Below are 22,017 nucleotides of genomic sequence, written 5' to 3'. Positions count from 1 at the left end.
CATTCCTATGGGTGCAGAATCACTGTGATTCCACAAAAAGAATGAGCATGTTGTGTATTTTTCCGCTATGTGATTCCACAGTGGAAAAATTAGCAGCATTAGCACAGCATTGCGGAATCCCATCGGATAGCATGGGATGCTTTTTTTGCTTTTTTGTGGCGATTCCGAGCGTTAAAAAATGCCACAAAGATGCAACGTAGTATCTTGGGGGAGTGTCGCTTTAATTAAAGGAACAGTACACCAAGAAAAGAAAGCTTGCCAAAGATGTGTATCAGTCTGCTGTGTTATCTGCAAACTCTTGATTACAAGAAAAGGAGTCTTGTAGAAATCAATAGGTGCTTATTTTGTCCTAATCCTTTTTATTATTGGTTTGTAGTAGGATTTTTCACTTCTAGCCTCCTACAGCAGACATTTCATTGTAGAAAGTCTCTTTAAGGCAGTTACGTGCCTTAAAGCCAAAGACAGGTTTAAGCTAACGTTTAGTAGTTTATGTATGTGCTTTGAATATGAAACACTTTTATCACCCTAGCCCTAACCCTAAACTCAGGATTGGACTGGCCCATCAGAGAACTGGAGAATCCTCTGGTGGGCCCTGGCTTCATCTTCAGGAAAGTTCATAGTGCAAACCTTGCCGTTCCTATCGGGCTGTTCAGTGTGAGAGAAAGGTGGACCCTCAGAATCAAGTCCTCCGGTGGGCCCAATGTTCTTCAGTCTGAGACTGCCTAAACCTATCCCTAACCCTAAAAATCAAGTATATGAATGATGAAAATGAAGTATATGTAAAAAAAAAAATCATGAATTTACTTTGTCTCAAGGACAATTAAATAAAACAAAGTTTAGTTATTCTTTAATGTTCCTCTCAGCTGTTATATACATGTGGCCTGTCCTTCACAGAGAGGAATTATCTGGATAAAGAACAAGCTCATTGTGGCTTCAAGGCCATTAGTGACATTACAAGGTGCAATAAATAATAAAGTGTAAGGGAACATTACCCAGACTACGAGCTTTGTCACACTTTTGTCTGTTAATTAGAAAAAGAAAAGAATTGTGGCAAAGACTAATGAGGCATTTATACATGAAGAAGAGAAAACCTAAAGAGTCATTCGCTGGTATTATTCCCCATGGGTTGTACAGGTGTGAAATCACAAAAGGTGGATGTATGTAACTAACAAGATATGTCATCATGATCGCTTCCATTTGTCTTCGAGTCTTCTATTCTTTACAATTCATGAATGTGTGCACTTGGAAGCTTACTGGCATTGTTAATAAAATACCTGTTATGATTCTCACTATTATACTTTATTGTGTGCACAAATAATATCGCTATGGATAGAACATAGTCTCCCTGAATTGGCGCATGACTCATTGATCTTTAGAGAGGTTCTGTAAAAATGTCACTCTGAAATGTCTGAGTATGGAATAATTAATGGTCACTAATAAGAACCATATATAGGATTATATCTTGCAGATTTACTAAGCTAATTGAGACAGAATTCAGGCCCAATTTGCACAAAAAGAAAAAAATTGTCTTACATGCTGTGGCCACATTTGTTAAAGTGAACCTGTCATGTCCCCTTACTGGTCCTAATAAGGGGATTTCTATAATCTAGTAAACTGTGGCATGGGGCTTTCTAACGCTGCGGTGTTTATTTATTATACTCGCTTATATAGCACCATTAATTCTATAGCACTTTACAGACATTATCGGAACTGTGTCCATTCAGGCTCAAAACCTACATTCCTTAGCAGGATATGATGGTCCAGGCTTGGACAGGCCCACAGGAGAATCCTCCGGTGGGTCCCTGGGCAAGAGTGAGCCACCACCTTCTTATATGAGCAGTACTTGGCACTATATACTTGAATCACTATGTACAGACAAAGGCGGCATCTTATCCGTTTAACAATCTACCCAGCTCCTTGTTATGTAAATTTATTATTGAGGATGATGTCACAATTGCATGTAGTTGAAAAGTGGGACCCTGGAGTTGGTTATTGGTGGGCCCTTGTAACCCCAGTCCGACACTGAGTATGTCTTTGTAGTGTGGGAGGAAACCGGAGTACCTGGAGGAAACCCACACAAACTCTATGCAGATGTTGCCTTTGGGATATGAACCCAGGACCCCTAAAGCAATAGTGCTAACCACTGAGCCACCGTGTTTGAAAAATTACCTTAAATGGAACCTGTCATAAGAAAAAACACTATTAACCTGCAGATACTAAGTGCTCGGTGCCTGCACTTAGCGTAATGCTGCTGGGAGAAAATGAACTTTATTCCCCCTGCAACTTTGTGGTTTCAGTCACGGGGGCGGTGAGAATACAGAGCGGCAGCTGTAACCGTGTCCATGGCCCTGAATGACACTAGCTCTGCATTGGGGCCGTCTGTAGGTCAGGGTCGGGGGCGCGGTTACAACCGCCACTCTATATGGTGACTGAACCAGCACTGGTGATGCCCCCCATGATTTATACCGGAATGCTGCCAGGGAGAATAAAGTTAATTTTCTCCCTGTAGCGTTTGGCTAGGTTCCGTCAAGAGCGAAGAGAAAGGTCATGCTATACAAAAAAGGGATCACCAGGATGAAATATTCAAAAGAAGTTTATTATTGCAGAATACCAAAAACAATTAAAAACACTTAAAAGTCACACATGTGACTGAACACATACCCACCAAATGAGGAAGATGGGCCCTGTCACATAGTACATGTGAAGTACACTGACCTAATAATGTTGAACAAAATTAAATTCAATTGTAATACAAGAGCCAGACAGTCAAAATGTATACAGCTCTGGCAAAAATTAAGAGACCACCACATCAAAACCCTGTCATGGGCAGCCCATTCTCCAGACCTGAACCCCATTGAAAACCTCTGGAATTTAATCAAGAGGATGATGGATAGTCACAGGTCATCAAACAAAGAAGAACTGCTTAAGTTTTTGCGCCAGAAGCAGTGTGAAAGATTGGTGGCAAGCATGCCAATATGCATGAAAGCTGTGATTATAAATCATGGTTATTCCACAAAATATTGATTTCTGAACTCTTCCTGAGTTAAAACATTATAGTATCGTTGTTTCTAAATGATTATGAACTTGTTTTCTTTGCATTATTTGAGGTCTGAAAGCACTGGGTTTTTTTTTGTTTTTTTTTTTTTAATTTTGACCATTTCTCCTTTTCAGAAAAAAACAACCAAAATTTACTGCTTGGAAATTCGGAGACATGTTGTCAGAAGTTTAGAGACTAAAAGAACAATTTACATTTTACTCAAAAATATACCTATAAAGAGAAAAATCAGACAACTGAACATTTGGAAGTGGTCTCTTAATTTTTGCCAGAGCTGTATAATAGTAATATAAAGATCAAATATGATGTAGATAATAAATCACCAAGCAAAATATTGCACCTGTCAGAATACCAGCTTTGCCCCATGTCTGATAGCCAAAAATGTCTCCTGCAGAACCTCATAAACACATAAAAAAAAAACAGAAAGCAAAAAACACAATTATCCTGAACTAAAAGTAAAAAATATACTGCAAATAATGCATAAAGGTAATAATAATAATAAGGGTATTTAGTAAACATAATTTTGATCAAAATAATGTACAAGCCATCCCGCCACGTCACGGCAACCCTTGTGGGACAGTCCCTACTCTAGTATTTAAAACCTTATCACTTGCCAAGTGGCGTGAATGTGAATAAGGGTCGAGCGGCTGAACCACTTGTAACAGCTTAGGCCAGACGGGATGGCTTTCCCAGCTCAGAAAAAGGGCGGTCACACCCCTATATGCACTGAATGCACAATGAAATGAATAAAAACATGTAGCAGAAGAGGGCATCAAGATGTAAATAGAACAAAAGTAATGATAGAGTTTTGTTGCCCATAATAAAGAAAAGAGTATGAGTAAGGAGTGCATAATACATAAGTTATAAAGTGCTGCTAGTGCAATAGAGCCCTGGAAAGAGGCATAGATACAGTACCTACACATAAAGAGCTAAGATGCCAATGGTGTAAATCCCAAAGCTAGCATGGTGGTCGGAGTCCAAAAAACGTCCAGTACAAGGACAGTTCGCAACGCCCAACGTGTGTCACCACCGGCATGTGGCTTCCTTAGGGGCCTGTGAGTAAAGACTGGCATATACACATAAAAGAACATGAGAATCAGCTGTTGACACTCACTGGAGGGGCGGAGTACAGACCAGCGCATGCTGCACATGTAACAGGAGATGAAAATGAAAGTAGAATCAGCTGTTAGCACTCACCGGATGTGTGGCATGTAGACCGGCGCGTGTGCAAATTAAAGCTGTGGTGAGAAGGACAGAAGTGATGCACAGACATGCAGCCGCTCACATGGCACATGCGCGAGTCCGTGGAATAGCGCAGGCGCAGCATGGATGAAAGGACTAGCCAATGGTCATCCGGATAGTCAGTAAACTCAGTATAAAAGGCAGGCGCAGATCAAAACATAGTAAGAATCTGTTAAGCTGTGATGTGATAAACAGATAGGCACAACGTATTGCATATGCATGAGCAGCAGATTAAACAGATATTTAGGACCACATCTAAATGAGGAAAAAGAACAGAAAAAGTAAATGGCCATATCAGCAAGTATATTCCTCACAGTGAGCATATTATATTACATGACACGTATTGGAGCACATCACATGCATAAGTGTAACCAAGTAAGCACAAATATAAACATTAATACCTTAGTATAAACCAGGACAGAACTGGAGCAAAAAAACACCATCAAATGTAAAAAGCAATTTAAACTTTATTAATCCACAGGTAAAAACATTATACATGCCAATAATAAGGCCTTTGTAGAAGGAGAAAAGTAAGAAAAACTGCGGCCAATACAGGGGTACACATGATAACGCTGCGGCCAAAGATCATAATTATACATATCCACATTAGAGAATAAAAGGGCAAGTCCTACACAGTGTATACAAAAGACGGGCAAATGAACAATAGAATGCATAGTGATAACCAAATCAGTAAGGGGTTACAGGGAGGTACACAGATACACCAGCGACCATGGGTAAGCGGTATTCATACTATTATATATGGGCATACTGATTTGGTTATCATTATGTATTATTCTATTTTACATTTGATGGTGTTTTTTTTGCTCCAATTCTGTCCTGGTTTATATATTCGTAGTGGGAGCATTTCCATTTTTTTATCTTTTGATAGGCACCATGCCTTAATCTTTGTGTTGAAGCTGTGGCTTCAGAATTTATTATAGATCATTTGTGCTTATTTTGACTTATTTGTCCTCATTAATACCTTAGACCTTAACACCAGGGAATAATGATAATAATATGAAGAATAATGGGAACTGCAGATCGCGATCAAAAGATCGTTACTGTGCAGACACCAGCCGGTGTAAGAAGGAATATAATCAGACCAGTAAAGATAGAATTGCATATAGCCTATGTCACAGAAAAGACGACAGGGTAGGGCAAGGAAGGGAGGGGGAAAGGGAAAAGAAAAATGGAAAAAATGGAAACAAATATAAAAATGGAAAAGGTGAGTGAGGCAAATAGAACAATGAAAATAAGAGCTCATAGTGAATTGAGAGTCTATCCCCAAAGATCAGAACCCCACAAAACGTGAAAAAAAGAAAATAGGAAAAAATAATTTAGAATTTATCAGTAAGGCATAAAGGAAAAGGACCCACAGTAATAAAGTGTCATATTTATTAATATAATAAATGCTGAAAGCCATATCCAAGAAAAGAAATCTGGACCAAATTGAAATATAAAGAATCCATTGTGGATTCACGTGATAGGTATCTGAAGGAGCCCAAAACTCCCAATGAAGAAAGAGGATAATCAGGTAAGTAAGTGACACCATGATGAAGAGCTCCTATAAAGGGAAAAATAAAAAATAAATGTAAAATAATAAACGGAACCATAAAAAAGGAAAAAAAGGACAAAACAGCATGAAAAGAACATTAAATCTATTTATATATTCAACCCAAATGGAGCCAATTTACGTAAATCATAAATCCACTTGGACTCGCATCGCAAGAGGCAGTTAGTAATATTCCCACACCGAATGTTGGTGGAGACTGCCTCCAATACCAACACCTTCATTCCTTTTAAGTGACTATTATGATGGTCCAAAAAATGGGTCACCACTAAGGTGATAATCTTTCCCTGAGTCCTGTTCTTCTTGGTCATGGCTATGTTATAGAAATGCTGCTGCACTCTACACAGAAGTTCCTGTGTAATTTGCCCGAAATATACCTTGGGACAGGTGCACACTAGAGCATACACCAAATTCCTTGATTGACAGTTGAAATAATAATCTGTGGACTTGATGAGTGTAGGAAAAATTGTGAGAGAAATATCCTCCTGTGCCGGGGTGAAAGAACAAACTGTACAGTTGCCACATTGGTAAGTACCCACTAACCTGCTGCCATGGTTCAATTTTTGGGTTGGTCTCTTAAAGTGACTACAAGAAAGTTTATCCCTAAGGTTACTGGCCCTTCTAGCCACAAGCCTCAGAAAAGAGTAAAGAAATGGAGCCAAGTTGGGTTCACTCAAAAGAATCCCCCAATTATGTGTGAAAATATTACGTATGTCCTGCCACTGATTACTGAAAGTTGTATTCATACTAATGGGTCTAGTTTCATCTTTACCCTATTAATGAAATAGATTCTTATGATCACTTTCTCTGGCAAAACGAAAAGCACCAGATATCACCTTTCGTGGATAACCTCTCTGGAGGAAACGATCCATGAGATCACTTTCTTGCGTTTTGAACTCATCATTGGTACTACAGTTTCTTCGGAGCCGCAGAAATTGGCCTTTCTGTATCCCTTTCTTAAGATGACCAAGGTAAAAACTTGAAAAATGCAAGAGGGCATTAGTCGCTGTTGGTTTCTGAAACAGAGTTGTCATAATTCTCTTGTCCTTAATCTGTAGTGACAGGTCCAGGAATTCAGTCAATGTTGTCAATGCATTGGATGTTAACATGATATTCCAGGGGTTGTTGTTGAGAACCTCAATAAAGGTTTAACATTCCTCAATCAATCCAGTGAAGAGCAGGAGAACATCGTTAATAAACCGATGCCAACGAAAAGCAAACTCCATAAACACCTGTAGATGATATACTGTACAACTGTTTCCTCCCACCAACTTAAAAAAAAGGTTTGCGTACGAAGGGGCATATCGCGTCCCCACTACAGTCTTGGATACTTGCCTGTAGAAATTTCGATCAAATACAAAATAGTTCTTATCCAGAACGAAATACAGTAGATCAAGGAGGGAGGAGTCATGTTGCCTGTCACCAGAAGAATGCTTGTCCAGAAAGTAAGATATTGTTCAGATACCCAGGTCATATCCAATATTAGAATACAATGACTCTACATCCAATGTAAATAAAATCGTGTTCGGAGGGACCATCACTTCTTCAAGCAGTTGAATGAGATGTGCCAAGTCGCGAATGAATGAATCAAGAGACAAAACACCATGGGCTGAAGAAAAAATCAACATAAATACAAGGCCATTCAAAGAGGCCCTCAATACCTGCAACTATTGGACCACCTGGAAGATCTAGTAGTTTTGTGCTCTTTAGGTAGCATGTAAAAGGTAGTAACCTTAGGTTGCTCGTTTGTGAGAAAGTTCAATTCTTTCAGATTCAATATATTAGCCACAAACGTATTCTGTAAGAGATCATCTAACCTGGTCTTAAAAAAAGAGGTAGGATCAGACGGTAGCAAGCAATAACATGTCGAGTAACTAAGTTGACATTTAGCCTCACGGACGTAAATGTCTGTGGGCCAAATGAAAACATTACCTTGTCGGCTTCATGTATAACGATATCCTGATTCTGTCCTTGTATCCCCGGTCTCTCGGCTTGATTAAAATTATTATACCTATTCAGATCTAGTTTGATATCTTTAACCTTTTTTCGGGGGGTCTTGATACCCCTCACATTCCATGTCATGCATATTAAATCAGAACCCATCTCCACTTATCTGGGCATGTTGCAGATCGGCGCCTAAGTAGAACTCAGAGACATCACATAAATAGCAAGACTTCCATTGGCCGCTTCTTGATGTCGATAAATTGCGCACGTTGCTTCTGGAGTTCCATGGAGAAATCCGGGAAGATTGAGATCACGGCGTTGTTGAACTTGATAGGACTCTTTTGTCGTGCGAGGCGTAGAATGGTGTCTCTATCTTTATAGTTGAGGAGACGTGCCAGGAAGGGTCTAGGTGGGGCTCCCGGAGGCAAAGGCTTGGTGGGGACCCTGTGGGCTCTCTCAACGGTAAACACCGAGGAGAATTCATCTCCCAGAGAGGTCTTAAGCCAGCCTTCTAAGAATTGCTCAGGGTGCTGACCTTCAGAGCATTCAGGCAGACCAATGACACGAATGTTATTCCGCCGCATTCTGTTTTCTAGATCGTCTGCTTTTTGCCTCCAGGCATTCATACATCCCGCTACCTTGGTTAACTTAGCCTCCACTGGCGTAATGGTGTCTTCCACCTGGGACACCCTTGTCTCCACCTCTGTGATACGCCCCCTCATGGCCTGCATATCATGACGGAGTCTCCCCACCTCAGTGTAGACATCCTCTATTTTCTCCATCAGAGATGTCCTAGTGAGGGAGATAGCCTGCATGAGCTGTTCAGATGCCTGTTTAAGGGTCATTTCTTCCTGTTCGATCTCCTCTCCACCCCCCTGAGGGACGATTTTTACGCTGAGATTGTGAGGGGGCATTTCGTAGAGTACGTGCACTCTCAGAAGGGTCGGGTCTGACAAACTCCTTCAATTTTTCTGTTGCCGTCGATCCTTTAGATCGGTTCATGATTAAGAACCGTGAAATACCCCGGTATAGCTGAAGTTATACAGTCCAGAAATCTTCCTGTTGCAGTTATATATCCACAGTAGGGACCACACTCATTAATTACAGCCTGGGAGCAGAGTTTGTGTAAATGAAGACAGAATGTCACCAAGGCTCCTATGGCAAGGGGGAGGGGGAGGGACATCCACCCCCAGAGACAGCAGCAATGGGAGGGGGAGCAGGTCCCCCACTGTAATGGCACTAGCAGGCCAGCAGTTCAGCTTAGAGAGAGGGAATTATGCAGGGCCCATCTTTCAAGGCACTCACCGCACTCCTCTCAGATCTTGCAGAATATAGGTCGCTGTCCCTGCAATGCTGTAAACTGGACGCCGTGCTCCCTATGATAGAGCGCGCATCAAAGATGGCCGCCGCTCCCCGCGGGCCCCGCCGTCCACCCCCGTCTTCCAAGGCTCCCGCTCACCGGAGCCGTCCTGTGCCTCTCCTCAGAGCTCCCGGGGGGTCCCGACACCAGCGGACACCATGCGCTGCCAAGTCCTGAGCTTAATACAGGCGGTAAGTGCAGGATATGTGGAGGCTAAGTAGGAGCTCCCGCAGCGTGCGTCCTTCCCTCACCGCTACATAGCCAAGCCCCCCAATTTGATATCTTTAATTTCTCTAGAGATGGTATTGACAGTAAATAAAGAAAAAGAAGGGGTAGCTTGAGAAGGTAATCTCCCCGTAAATCTTTTATTCTTAATGTCAGGATTCTCATTTTCCTGTAATAGTTCAACTAAATCTCTAAAGGCCTGTTTTTCATCCCCAAGTAGACTATTAATAATACTAGGCTGATGGTACAGCACTTTAAAAGTTAATTGCCTACAGAAGAGATACAAGTCTTTGATAAGAGTAAATTTATCTAAACCATTAGTTAGAGAAAAAGACAACCCTCGAGACAGGACCGATCTTTCAATATCAGAAAGTTGGCAAATGTATAGGTTGTTAATCTGCAATCTACCTGTACTGTGCTCCCCCAAGTTCTGTATAGGAATTATATTTTCTTGTTCTGTTTGGTGTTCCATTTGTGTGATGGTGACCAATTCCTGTATCCTCTTCCTCTCTGATTCTTTTGTCTCCCTCTCCTTTGGCGCCTCCTTGGTCGCTGGGTTCTGAAGATAAAAAAAAAAAAAAAAAAAAAAATCGCTGGATGACAGCTCATGTGCACCAGATGGATTGTTAAAACTAGGCATGGGTGCTATGACGCTATTAACCTGCAGATTAACCCCATATTTGCATGTTAATAGCATTTTTTTCTAGTGACAGGTTCTCTTTAATCCTGCAGTGTTGCATATGCTAATGAGGCGGGACTGTTCTGACAAGGCATACCTTGCCCTGTACTAATACCAAAAACAAAAGAATAATAATAACATTAACATGGATACTCACTCAGGGATCTCTGACAAAGCAACTGTGAACCGCGCGTCGGGTGCCTGGTGGGTAAGTATCAGTGTTAACGGTCATACCTTACTTTTCATGTAGTCTGCAACTGATATATTTAGGTATCTGTATCCTTTAAATAATGATTCCTTGCATTTGATGTACTCAGCAATGTAATATACTATACCATGTGTTTGTGAGATTTACTTCTTACTTTTTTTGTTTTTTGTCTGTAAGCATAATTTCATGGTGACTGTATGACTAATCATATTGGAGACATCTCTCTATACTAAGTATACACTATACTATTCTGTCACCTTATAATTTTGCATCTTAAAACTTTTAATTTTTTAATAATTTCAAAATTATTGCTATGGTTGCTAGCGCCTTGCTAGACACATTGTCTCCACCTGGACTTACAAGTCTTTGATGCTTCCCCCTGTACTAGTTTTGTCTCAGATCTTCTGATCATGCCTGCTTTTCTACAGTCCCTGTTATGGTAAGACTGTTATGCCAGGAAAGTGTAATTAGTAGATACGAAGCAAGACTAGTCCAGGGAAGAGACAACCACAAGAATAGTCCTGTCTTTTTGCCATATGCAAAGCTGCAGGATTAAGGTTCATTCTTTTCAATAATTGCATTGTTAGTTTGTCCAATGAAACCCCTTGTCAGATTAAAGAATCCGTATGTATGCTGCTACATCAGCAGTTCGAAATAATGAGATCTGACAAGTTCCCTTTAGGCTGAGGACAGTGTGCACCAATATTTTGTACCAATTTTCTGACACAGGGTCAGGCAACTAATAGGTAGTGTAAAGTTAAATTACACAGGTGTGCAAAATTGGCACATTTTAAGAATTTCTAAGGTAAGTTTACATTGCACAAACGTTATATATTTGTAGTAAACCTGCACTATCGCTTTAAACCCCATCACTCCCGGGCCCTTTTCCATTTTTGCTTTTATGTTTTTTGCTCCCCTTCTTCCCAGAACCATAACTTTTTCATTTTTCCATCAATATAGCCATGTGAGGGCTTGGTTTTTGAGGACGAGTTGTACTTTTGAACGACACCAATGGTTTTACCATATCGTGTACTGGAAAATGGGAAAAAAAATTCAAAGTACGGTGAAGTTGCCGAAAAAATGCAATTCCGAAATTGTTTTTTTTTTTTGTTTTTTTTACCATGTTTACCAAATGCTAAAACTGACCAGCCATTATGATTCTCCAGGTCATTACGGGTTTGTAGACACCAAACATGTCTAGGTTATTATTTAGGTAAGTAGTGAAAAAAAATCAAGAGTTTGTTAAAAAAAAAAAAAAAGGCGCCATATTCCAAGACCTGTAGCGTCTCCATTTTTTGGGATCTGGGGCTGGGGGAGGGCTTATTTTTGTGCACCGAACTGATGTTTTTATTGATACTATATTGGTGTAGCTACGATGTTTTGATTGCCAGTTATTGCATTTTAATGCAATTTTTGACCAAAAAATGTAATTCTGGCGCTTTGACTTTTTTTCTTGTTACGCCGTTTACCGATTGTATTTATTCTTTATATATATTGATAGATTGGACGATTCTTAACACGGCGAGACCAAATATGTGTTTTTGTTTTTTTTATTGTTTTATTTTGAGTGGGGCCAAAGGGGGGTGGATTTAAGTTTTTATATATCTTTTTTTTTTTTTCTAATATTTTTAAAAACTTTTTTTTTACATTTTACCTGCTTTCATAGTCTCCATGGGAGACTATATGCTGTAATGTTGTGGTTTAATTAATAGGAAAATTATGTTGGCATAGTTTTTGGTATGTACCAGCATGATCAATAAAAAAAAAAAGGAATAAAAGCTGGCAATTGTAAAGGCATGTTCAGTTGTATCATTTATATATGATGCTTATTTCCAATGTAAAAAGTGGAGGTTGACACTGGGATTTCTGCAACAGCTATGCTATAAGTGTGCAGCCATAAATAGGTAGGCTGATACTTATTTCCTGTGATTGAATTTTTTTTTACCATGTGGCGTAGAAACAACGTGGAACTTTTTAGCAGCATGTAAACCGGTTTACAGGAAACGGGAGTTCATTGCAGGATCCGTGCTAAATTCATTTCAACTCTGACATGTATGAACAGATCTTAGGCCAGTTATGCTCTTGATCCATTGTTTTTTCCACCCTACCTCTTTCTCTATGGCTCCTGTTGCTAAGATTTGCTCTGCTTACTCTGATAGATGCAGTAAAAAAAAAAACATTGAGCCAGATTTATCAAGGTATTTTTCAAGTTTTCTGGTGTAAAACATCTTGAAAATTTGCAAAATTTTTGCAAAATTTGAAGTTGCACAAAAATGTTGCCACTTTTGGCATTTTTTGTTACACCAGTCCTGGCAAGTTCTAGTAAAATCGGAGAAGCTTGGATAGAATGGGATGCGGCATGGCATGGCTTGGGGAGGCCTGCACAGCAGATTCATTGAAACTTACACCCCTTCAGTGGTGTAAATTACACCAGAAATGTACTTCAGTCCTTAACTGGAGTAACGTTTTTGACAGAGGAACACGGCAATTGTTAGATGCGACTGATTCATTAAAAGGCTCGAACGTTCATTAAGACTGGCATTCACAACACCAGTTACAAAGATTTAGGCACATGCTGTTATAATTCAGTATCAAGAGTACGGTGGACTCTTTGTTCTTGCGAGTGATGAGCGAGGATCACAGGCAGTAATGAACGGATGTTCCTTGTACAGACCAGAGGAAGTCATTCTAAAGCAGGCCATACACATGAGACAACCTTCGGTTGAACGTTCGTTTGATAGACAACTATTTTTTCCAGTCTTCCTGATATAATTGGGAGAGAGGAGAAAACTACTGCAAGACTCCACCTTCCCTGCTTATCTCTCGTAAAAACAGGATCAGCCATTGAAATTTCAGGCAGTAACAAACTGAAGTTCCTTGTACCCAGGTACGGACTGGGGCTAAAATTCAGCCCTGGCATTTGAAATCATACAGGCCCATGTTGTTTCCATCCCCAAGAACCAGAACAATATTTCTAATGATACCCGTGACCTGCTGGGGTAAGTGACGGAATCAGTGACTTTCTGCTCCATTACAACTCTTAACAGCATGGATGTCTTGAGAACACCAATTCTGCCAAAAACTTAGCAGACAAGGCAGCCCACGACCAGACAAGCGCTTCTGGCATTTGCCAGAATTGCCAAATGGCCAGTCCGGCCCTGCTTGTACCCACTAGAGAAAGTAATTCTACAGCAGGCCATACACATGAGACAACCTTCGGCCGAACGTTCGTTTGACAGACAGCTATTTCTACAGTCTTTCTCATACAATGGGGAGAGAGGAGAAATCCACTGCTTATCTCTCGTAAAAACAGGATCAGTCATTGACATTTTAGCAGCCCAATCTCTCTACTCAAAATCACCTCTCAGGAGACAGTTGGGAAGCCCCCAAACACAATAGTCAGTGTTGCCGAAATCAGCGGGTTCAGCTGACTTTCATCTAATGTATATGAAGGTCAAAAGAGCCTAGTGACAATTAATTGGCTATAGAGACCTTTGGGTCCCGTTATTGTGGGAGAGTCTGGATTTAGTGAAGGATCACCTGCTACATTAGTGGGCCATTCAAAACATGATGACAAGAAACAGATTCTCACCAATGACATGCTTTACTTTAAACATCTCGACAAAAAAAAACAATTCGCATTTCAAAGCATGTTGCATGAATTTATATTGGTATAAAAGTTGGGATCAATTTTTTTAATTAGTGTAAAAATAATAAACATTTCATGGGTTTCTAATGTATAATTATTATTTTTTTATCATTACAGGTTTTGGAATGACCACGCCAGCCACTGTAGCAGGAAAAGTGTTCCTCATCTTCTATGGCCTATTTGGATGTGCTGGTACTATACTGTTTTTCAACCTCTTTTTGGAAAGGATTATATCTCTCTTGGCATTTGTAATGAAAGCTTGTTACGAAAGACGACTACGAAGAAACGGGCTTCTACCTCCAACGGTTCGAAGAGGTTCATGTGTATCAGAAGTTGATAGCCTTGTTGGTTGGAAGCCATCAGTTTACCATGTTATGCTAATACTGGGCATTTTTGCTATTACGCTCTCTTGCTGTGCATCAGCCATGTATGCCCCAGTGGAAGGGTGGAATTACATTGATTCTTTGTATTATTGTTTCGTCACTTTTAGCACCATTGGATTTGGAGATTTGGTAAGCAGCCAAAACGCCGAGTACAAATATCAGGGATTATACAGGTTTGGAAATTTCATGTTTATACTTTTGGGAGTTTGTTGCATTTACTCACTTTTTAACGTCATATCGATTGTAATCAAGCAAGTTTTAAACTGGATTCTAAAAAAATTACGGTGCCGATGCTGTAATAAGTGCCATAAATCCAACCCGCGTCTTGGGCGACGAAATGCCATCACCCCTGGAGCTCGTTTCCGCAGGAACAAGTTATCGATGGAGACCGATGGAAACTATGATAGTGACACAGAAGGAAGGAGGTTGTCTGGGGAGATGATCTCCATGAGGGACCTCACGGCGTCCAATAAGGTGTCTCTTGCCATATTACAGAAGCAGCTATCTGAAACGGCCAATGGTTACCCTAGAACTGTGTGCATCAACACAAGACAAAACGGCTTCTCAGGAGGGGTCGGAGCTTTAGCCATCATGAACAATAGGTTGGCAGAAACAAGTGATTCTAGGTAGAGTCTTTTCAAATTTCTATATTTTCATTAAGTTTTTTTTTTTTTTTTTTTAATTCATTAACAAGAAAAAAAAAAAGGCTCAAACTCATGGTCAAAAATCCCTGGATCCCAAACCATTGAAATACCCATTTTATTTGCACTGAAATTATTTCTCCCATTTCATCAACATCCTTTGGCATCTCATACATAAATAGAAACAATCAATCTTATCTTCTCAGGCAAAACGTAATATGTTTACGTCTTTTAGCTAAATTGACTGCGAGAAGGTGAAAAGCATAAGCTTGCTTGCTATTGAATGTCTGTCCTTTTTTTACAATTGCTCCTAGCCTTAAGAATGACAAGTCACATTACATTTTCTACAGATCAGCCGTACTCGTAGGATACGGTTGGCGTGTAATGGAATTGCCATTGTTGCAAATGTGAATGGTTATGGCTTTGATGCCATGATGAAAAAAAACAACCTATGATTGTGCCATTTTATATCAGAGGAAAATGTAGAGAAAAATCTTCTATTTTAAGGTTATTATAGTTTTCGCAGCTTCAAAATAAATACATGCAATGAAGCCAATTTATTGTTTGTGCCGTCGTGTACTGTATACTTTGACATAGACTGTCTACCTGACACTTCTTGGCACTGTATGATATGGGCTAGTGGTCTCCAACTGGTGGCTGGGTATGCTGGGAGTTTTCAATAGCTGAAAAACTACAGACTGGAGACCAGTGGGTTGGAAATTGGAAGGAGAAACTACACAGGATAAAATAAAACCACAATAAGTGGTAGTAGAGGCGGGCCTCGGCATTCGCCAACCTTGCTGGATGTTTTTCCTATCTCATGAGTAAAGAGAGACAGTCTATGTGCCAATGCACTCTGTGGACTGGTAGGGACATTGCTTGGCAAATCTTTGGAAAGTATCAATCATTTCCTTTGAATATTCCATACTTGCCATTAATCATCTACTTTACATTGTACCGTCTGGATTTTTTTTTGCATTTTTCACCATTTCTTATATTACACAATGAGGTAAAATATAAAAGTGCCTTAAGTCATGAAGTATGTCTTTAAACTTGTAAGGGTATATGGGGCAAGTGTTGAATTGACCACAAGGTATATTCGAGACTGTCTCCTCAACTATTGCAACCTGAAATGCCTCATTCATAGCTTTACACTAGAGACGCATGGTCACTGGTGCCTGAGAAATGAGATGGGGGGGACAATGCTAATTATTAAAGAAGTGCCTATTTTATGGGTACTGTAGGTACTGTAGTTCATGCACATCCACATGAAGCAGTCCCAGAGATCTTGGCTTGAGAATGTAATTGCAGCAAGATAAACTGTAGGGTTTTTTTTAGTAACACGAAGATTAGGCTCCATGATCAGGAATAGCAGCATTTTGGTTGCAGCGTATTTCCGAAGCGTCCAAAATGCTGCATTCTATACCACAAGCACAGTGGATGGGATTTATAGAGATCCCATGCCCGCTGTGCTTCTTTTTAATGCTGCGTAAACTCATCCACGGTCCAGGTTTCCGAGCCGCAGCATGTTAATTTTCTGTAGTGGAGACGCTTGTCTCTTCTGTGAACTTTCTCTGAATAGACTGTCATTAGATGTTGTAAATCCGCACAGTTCCAAAACACAAGTGCGTAATGTAGAACGCAGCGTTTCGGACTCAGCAAAAATACGCCACATACCAAATGTTACTATACCTGATTGTGGGCGCGTACGCTAAATGCAACAAAAGTGGAAAAAATACATAATTTATCCCAGCCCTTCTTCCTTCCCTTCATATTCTCCCTTGCTTTGATCCAAATGTCTATCATATTGCAATTTAAGCTGAAAAGTATATGAAGAAGTCTTCTCAGCGAGTCTACCCTCCTCCTAACCTTCTTTTGTCTAGTTGTTAGGCTACATTCACAAAATCGGATTTTCAGTCCAAGTACTGTCCATTAAAAAAACTGACCTTGCATGGATCAAATGTTATTTACTTGGGCTGTTTAGATGACTTCTTTTTACACAGAATGAATGTCTGCGGCATGCACTAGCGTCTTCCATATCTCGGATTAGACTTACCTATTCAAGCAAAAAAAAAAAAATCAGATCCTATATGGATCATTTGTATTCCATCAGATTTTTCTGGGTGAAAACAGGACCTTTTTTATTCTCAAGTGTGAATTTATCCTCAAGCAGCTAACTGAGTCAGTAGCCTCACCCTCTATCCCTTTTGTAGTTAGACAAAAAATAATCACTAAGCAGGTGTCATTAAGAATGGTCTAGCGCACGACAGTCCTAAAGAATTCACTGAACTAAGGCACATGATTCATTAATGGCATAGAGCGCTTTATGAATTAGGCTCCTCTGTTACCCAACTTTCATCGGCACCAGAAATGTACATAACTTATGATGATTTTGAATGTTCCGCGGATGCTATGTCCATATTAGTATAGCCCACAGGGAATGGTGAATAAACACGTTAATGAATCGCCCCCTAAGTCCCCAACCCTTTAGCCAAAAAATGGAACTGATCAGGATATGTACAAGACTTTTTGTTTAAGGATTATGCAAAAGAGGTTGTAGAGTAGCAAACAATGAGGACACCCATATTTAGTATTCAATTTAATAATTCATTTCTAGCTTTAGTGCTATTTAATGTTTAAAATAACAAATCTGATAGAGGATATCTCCATAGCAAAATAGAAAAAGACCAATCAGTATACAGAGCACTCTTGGTAATACTAACTCAAAGTGTTTTATAGTTTTTACAATATTTGCTATTTTTTAAAAAACTGTGCCGTTTCTTGCTCATTGACTGATGCTTAAGGTCAACCACCTTCAAGTGAATGCTGCATTACCTAACAGCCTAAAGAGGCACTATTTCCGGAAAAAAACAGGAACCTTTTTCCTAATCTCACTATAAGCGAAAATATAGCTGGATCCTGATGTCCTTAATTCTACATCTACATACATTATGCAGCAGCACACTACGATTAATGAATACATGAACTCCAATAATGCTGTAAAAGTTAAAAACGTAAGGTAATTAGCGGTTTTTGATCAAGGGGCGCAAAAGCTATTCAACCATGTCAAGGTGCACCAAAATATTATTATTTATTATAACATAATTTATTCCATGGTGCTTTACAAGTGAAAAGGGGAGTACATAATAAAAAACAAGTGCAATAATCTTAAACAATACAAGTCATGACTGGTGCAGGAGGAGAGAGGACCCTGCCCGCAAGGGCTCACAATATCTACGAGGGATGGTTGAGGATATAGTAGGTGAGAGCAGAGCTGGTCATGCAGTGGTTTGGTACAAAGAGGGTCACTGCAAGTTGAAGGCTTGTCAGAAGAGGTAGGTCTTTAGGTTACTTGTGAAGGTTTCCATGGTATGCATGAGTCTGATATGTTGAGGTAGAGCGTTCCAGAGTAGGGTGGATGCACTGGAGAAATCTTATATGCGAAAAGCAGATAACAGGTCCAGGAGGAGGAGGACAGAGTAGTGTCGCTTGAATTTGGTGTTTAGCAGGTCATTGGAGGCTTTAGTCAGGGCAGTTTCACTGGAATGATGCGGTCAGAAGCCATATTGTAAGCAGTCAAAGATGGAGCAAGAGGAGAGATGGGAGGACAGTTCAAGATGGATGTGTTGTTCCAGTAGTTTTGAGGCATCAGGGAGAAGTGATTTGGGGCGATAGCTAGTCACAGAGTATGGGTCAAGGGATGGATGTTGAGGATGGGTGTAATCAAGGCATGTTTGAAGCATGATGGGAAAACACCAGATGTTAGTGATAGGTTGAAGAGATCGGTTAGGGCTGGGATGAAAACTGTGGTGAGGCTTGGAATGAGGTAGGATGGGATTGGGTTTAGTGCACAGGTGGTGAGATGTGATCCTAAGAGTACAGAGGAAAGTTTATCTTCTGTAATGCTGGAGAAGCTGGTTTTGGAGGAGGAGGGCTAAGTAGCTATGAGGCGGGGCTGTGGAGGCTGTAGGCCAAAGATTTCTCTGATATCAATATTCTGCTTGAAGAATGAGGCAAAGTCTTCAGCTGAGAAGAGAGGAGAGGGTGATATGAGTCACCGGAGGAGAAAAAAACAAAAATGCAAGCTAAGTCCAGAAAACCGGAGAGGTTGGTAGCTAGCGGATTGCAGACCCCTGATCCTATTCACAACAACTAACAGTAGCCATGGAGCGTTCCTACGGTGGTCCTAGATGCCTCTTCACAGCCGGAGAACTAAATAAGCCTAAAGAAAGAAAGGGGAAATCTAAACTGCCCCAGAGCAGACCCCAAAGCAATAGACAGCCCCCAACATGTATTGTCGGTGAAAACAGATGAAAACACAAACATAGACAGAAAGACAGGCAGAACAAACGATGGGGCCCAACTAACTAGATAGGAAAGGACAGGACAGAAAAGATGCTGGCTGCAATCCGCAAAAACCCTACCAAAAATGTCCCAACACATCTGATAGGTAAAACGGCCCTGAAGTCACTAGACTTCAAAATCCCTATATCAGCACTCCGATATATTCTGAAGACAGAGCAAAAGAGATTTAACCGATCAGGGACAAAAATGGAAATTCAGCAAAACCCCAGCCGGGTCTGGCTAAACACAAAACTAAGCAAATCAGACAAAATCTCATGGAACAATAACAGAGCAAAACTTAGCTTTAGAAGACAGGAACTGAACTGGAGGCCAGAGCTCAGAGCAGAGAAATCACCAGCAACCCTACAGGGCGTCGGCTGCCTTATATCCACTCAGAGATTCCGGATGTCCAATCGCAATCCACCTGTTCAGGTGAGAGGTCTCTCCCATCCAAATCAGTTTCACGACCTCCCTTCACCAGCATAGGGAGTTCATCGGACATCAAAGGTGAACGAGAAAATGAGCTCACAACAGTACCTCCCCCTTGAGGAGGGGTCACCGAACCCTCATCCTCCCCACCAGGCCGATCAGGATGGGCCCGATGAAAAGCATGAATCAATCTTTCAGCATGAATATCAGATGCAGAGACCCAAGAATTATCCTCCTGGCCATAACCCTTCCACTTAACCAAATACTGGAGTCTCCGTCTAGCCAGACGAGAATCCAGTATCTTCTCAACCCTCAACCTCATATTCCACATTACCTTCAACCAATACAGGGTCAGGAGGTGCCACCTCAGGAACTACTGGCTCAACAAACCTCTTCAACATAGACTTATGAAACACGTTATGGATCTTAAATGTAACAGGAAGAGCCAATCAAAAAGAGACCGGATTAAGAATCTCCAAAATCTTGTAAGGTCCAATAAATCTAGGTTTAAACTTTGGAGAAGCCACCTTCATAGAGATATTCTTTGATGACAACCAAACCATATCACCCACCTTAAACCGGGGACCAATGGTCCTATGCCGGTTGGAAAACCGCTGGGCCTTTTCCTGGGAGAGAGACAACTTATCCACCACTTGGTCCCAAATCTGGAGCATTCTCTCCACCACAGTGTCAACACCTGGGCAGGCAGAAGACTCCACCTACCCTGAAGAGAATCGAGGATGAAACCCAAAGTTACAAAAAAAAGGTGACATCAAAGTGGCAGAACTAGCTCTATTATTTAAAGCAAATTCGGCCAAGGGAAAAAATGAGACCCAATCATCCTGATCAGCAGAGATAAAACCTCAAATAAGACTCCAAAGTCTGGTTTGTTCTCTCCGTCTGCCCATTGGTCTGAGGGTGAAACACAGAGGAGAAGGACAACTGAATTCCCAGCTTGGAACAAAAAGTCCTCCATAATCTAGAGACAAACTGAACTCCTCTGTCAGATACAATGTTCTCAGGAATCCCATGCAAGTGAACCACCTGTTGCAAAAACAAGGGCACCAACTCTGAAGAAGATGGCAACTTAGGGAGTGGTACAAGATGGACCATCTTAGAGAATCTATCACAAATCACCCAGATAACAGTCATTCTCTGAGAGACAGGCAGATCAGAAATAAAATCCAATGAAATATGGGTCCATGGCCTCCTGGGCACCGGCAAAGGCATCAACACCCCACTAGAGCGAGAACAAGGTTTAGACCGGGAGCAAGTCCCACAGGACTGCACAAAATTCCTGACATCACGAGATAAGGCGGGCCACCAAAAAGACCGACTCACCAAATCTCTAGTACCAAAAATACCTGGATGACCAGCCAATGTGGAGCAATGAACTTCAGACATCACTCTCTTCTTCCACTGGTCAGGAGCATACAATTATCCAATGGGACAACGCTCAGGTTTGTCCTCCTGAAACTCTTCCAGAGCACGTCTCAAATCGGGCGAGATGGCAGAAAGAACTAACCCCTCACCTAAGATGGTAGCAGGCTTGGTCACAATAGGAGAATCAGCAAAGAAACTCCTAGAGAGGGCTTCTGCCTTGACATTCTTAGTATCCGGAAGAAAAGAGACCACAAAATCAAAACGTGTGAAAAACAAGGCCCACCTAGCCTGTCTAGGATTCAAGCGTTTGGCCGACTCAAGGTAAATCAAATTCTTGTGATCAGTGAGGACCACGACTTGATGTCTAGCTCCCTCCAACCAATGTCTCCACTCCTCAAATGCCCATTTCATGGCTAACAGTTCCCGATTCCCCACATCATAGTTGCGTTCAGATGGGGAGAACTTTCGGGAAAAGAAAGCACAGGGATTCATTTTAGATGTTACCGGATCTTTTTGGGACAAAACAGCTCCTGCACCAATCTCAGAAGCGTCCACCTCTACCTGAAACGGGAGTGAGACATCAGGTTGCCGCAAAACTGGAGCAGAAGTGAATCTCCGCTTCAGCTCCTGAAAGGAAGAAACAGCCTCTGGAGACCAATTCAGCACATCAGCACCCTTCTTAGTCAAATCAGTCAATAGTTTGGCAATACCAGAAAAATTAGCTATAAATTTACGATAAAAATTAGTAAAACCCAAAAACTTCTGGAGGGCCTTCAAAGAAGTGGGCTGAACCCAATCATAAATGGCCTGTACCTTGGCCGGGTCCATTTCAATAGTTGACGGAGACAAAATAAATCCCAAAAATGAAATCCTCTGTACACCAAAAAGGCATTTCGATCCCTTAA

The 22,017-nt window shown here is 40.9% G+C and overlaps 1 protein-coding gene across 2 annotated transcripts in view; it reads left to right on the top strand.

The window, feature by feature from the left end:
• KCNK12 (potassium two pore domain channel subfamily K member 12) overlaps positions 1 to 22,017 on the top strand; it is a 185,850-nt gene that overhangs the window by 127,247 nt on the left and 36,586 nt on the right. Inside the window, exon 3 of one of the 2 annotated variants that reach the window (XM_073554009.1) lies at positions 14,050 to 14,941. In XM_073554009.1, coding sequence (XP_073410110.1) covers positions 14,050 to 14,941 — 892 coding nt within the window. Of the gene's footprint in view, positions 1 to 14,049; positions 14,946 to 22,017 lie in introns of those variants that run through there. The other variant, XM_073554010.1, reaches the window with a different exon arrangement.

This window comes from Dendrobates tinctorius, unplaced genomic scaffold, assembly GCF_039654945.1.
Source record: "Dendrobates tinctorius isolate UK_male_01 unplaced genomic scaffold, ASM3965494v1 ptg000205l, whole genome shotgun sequence".
Taxonomy (NCBI): Eukaryota; Metazoa; Chordata; class Amphibia; order Anura; family Dendrobatidae; genus Dendrobates; species Dendrobates tinctorius.
The sequence above is the reverse complement of the archived record's forward strand: the minus strand, read 5'-3'. Positions and strand labels throughout refer to the sequence as shown.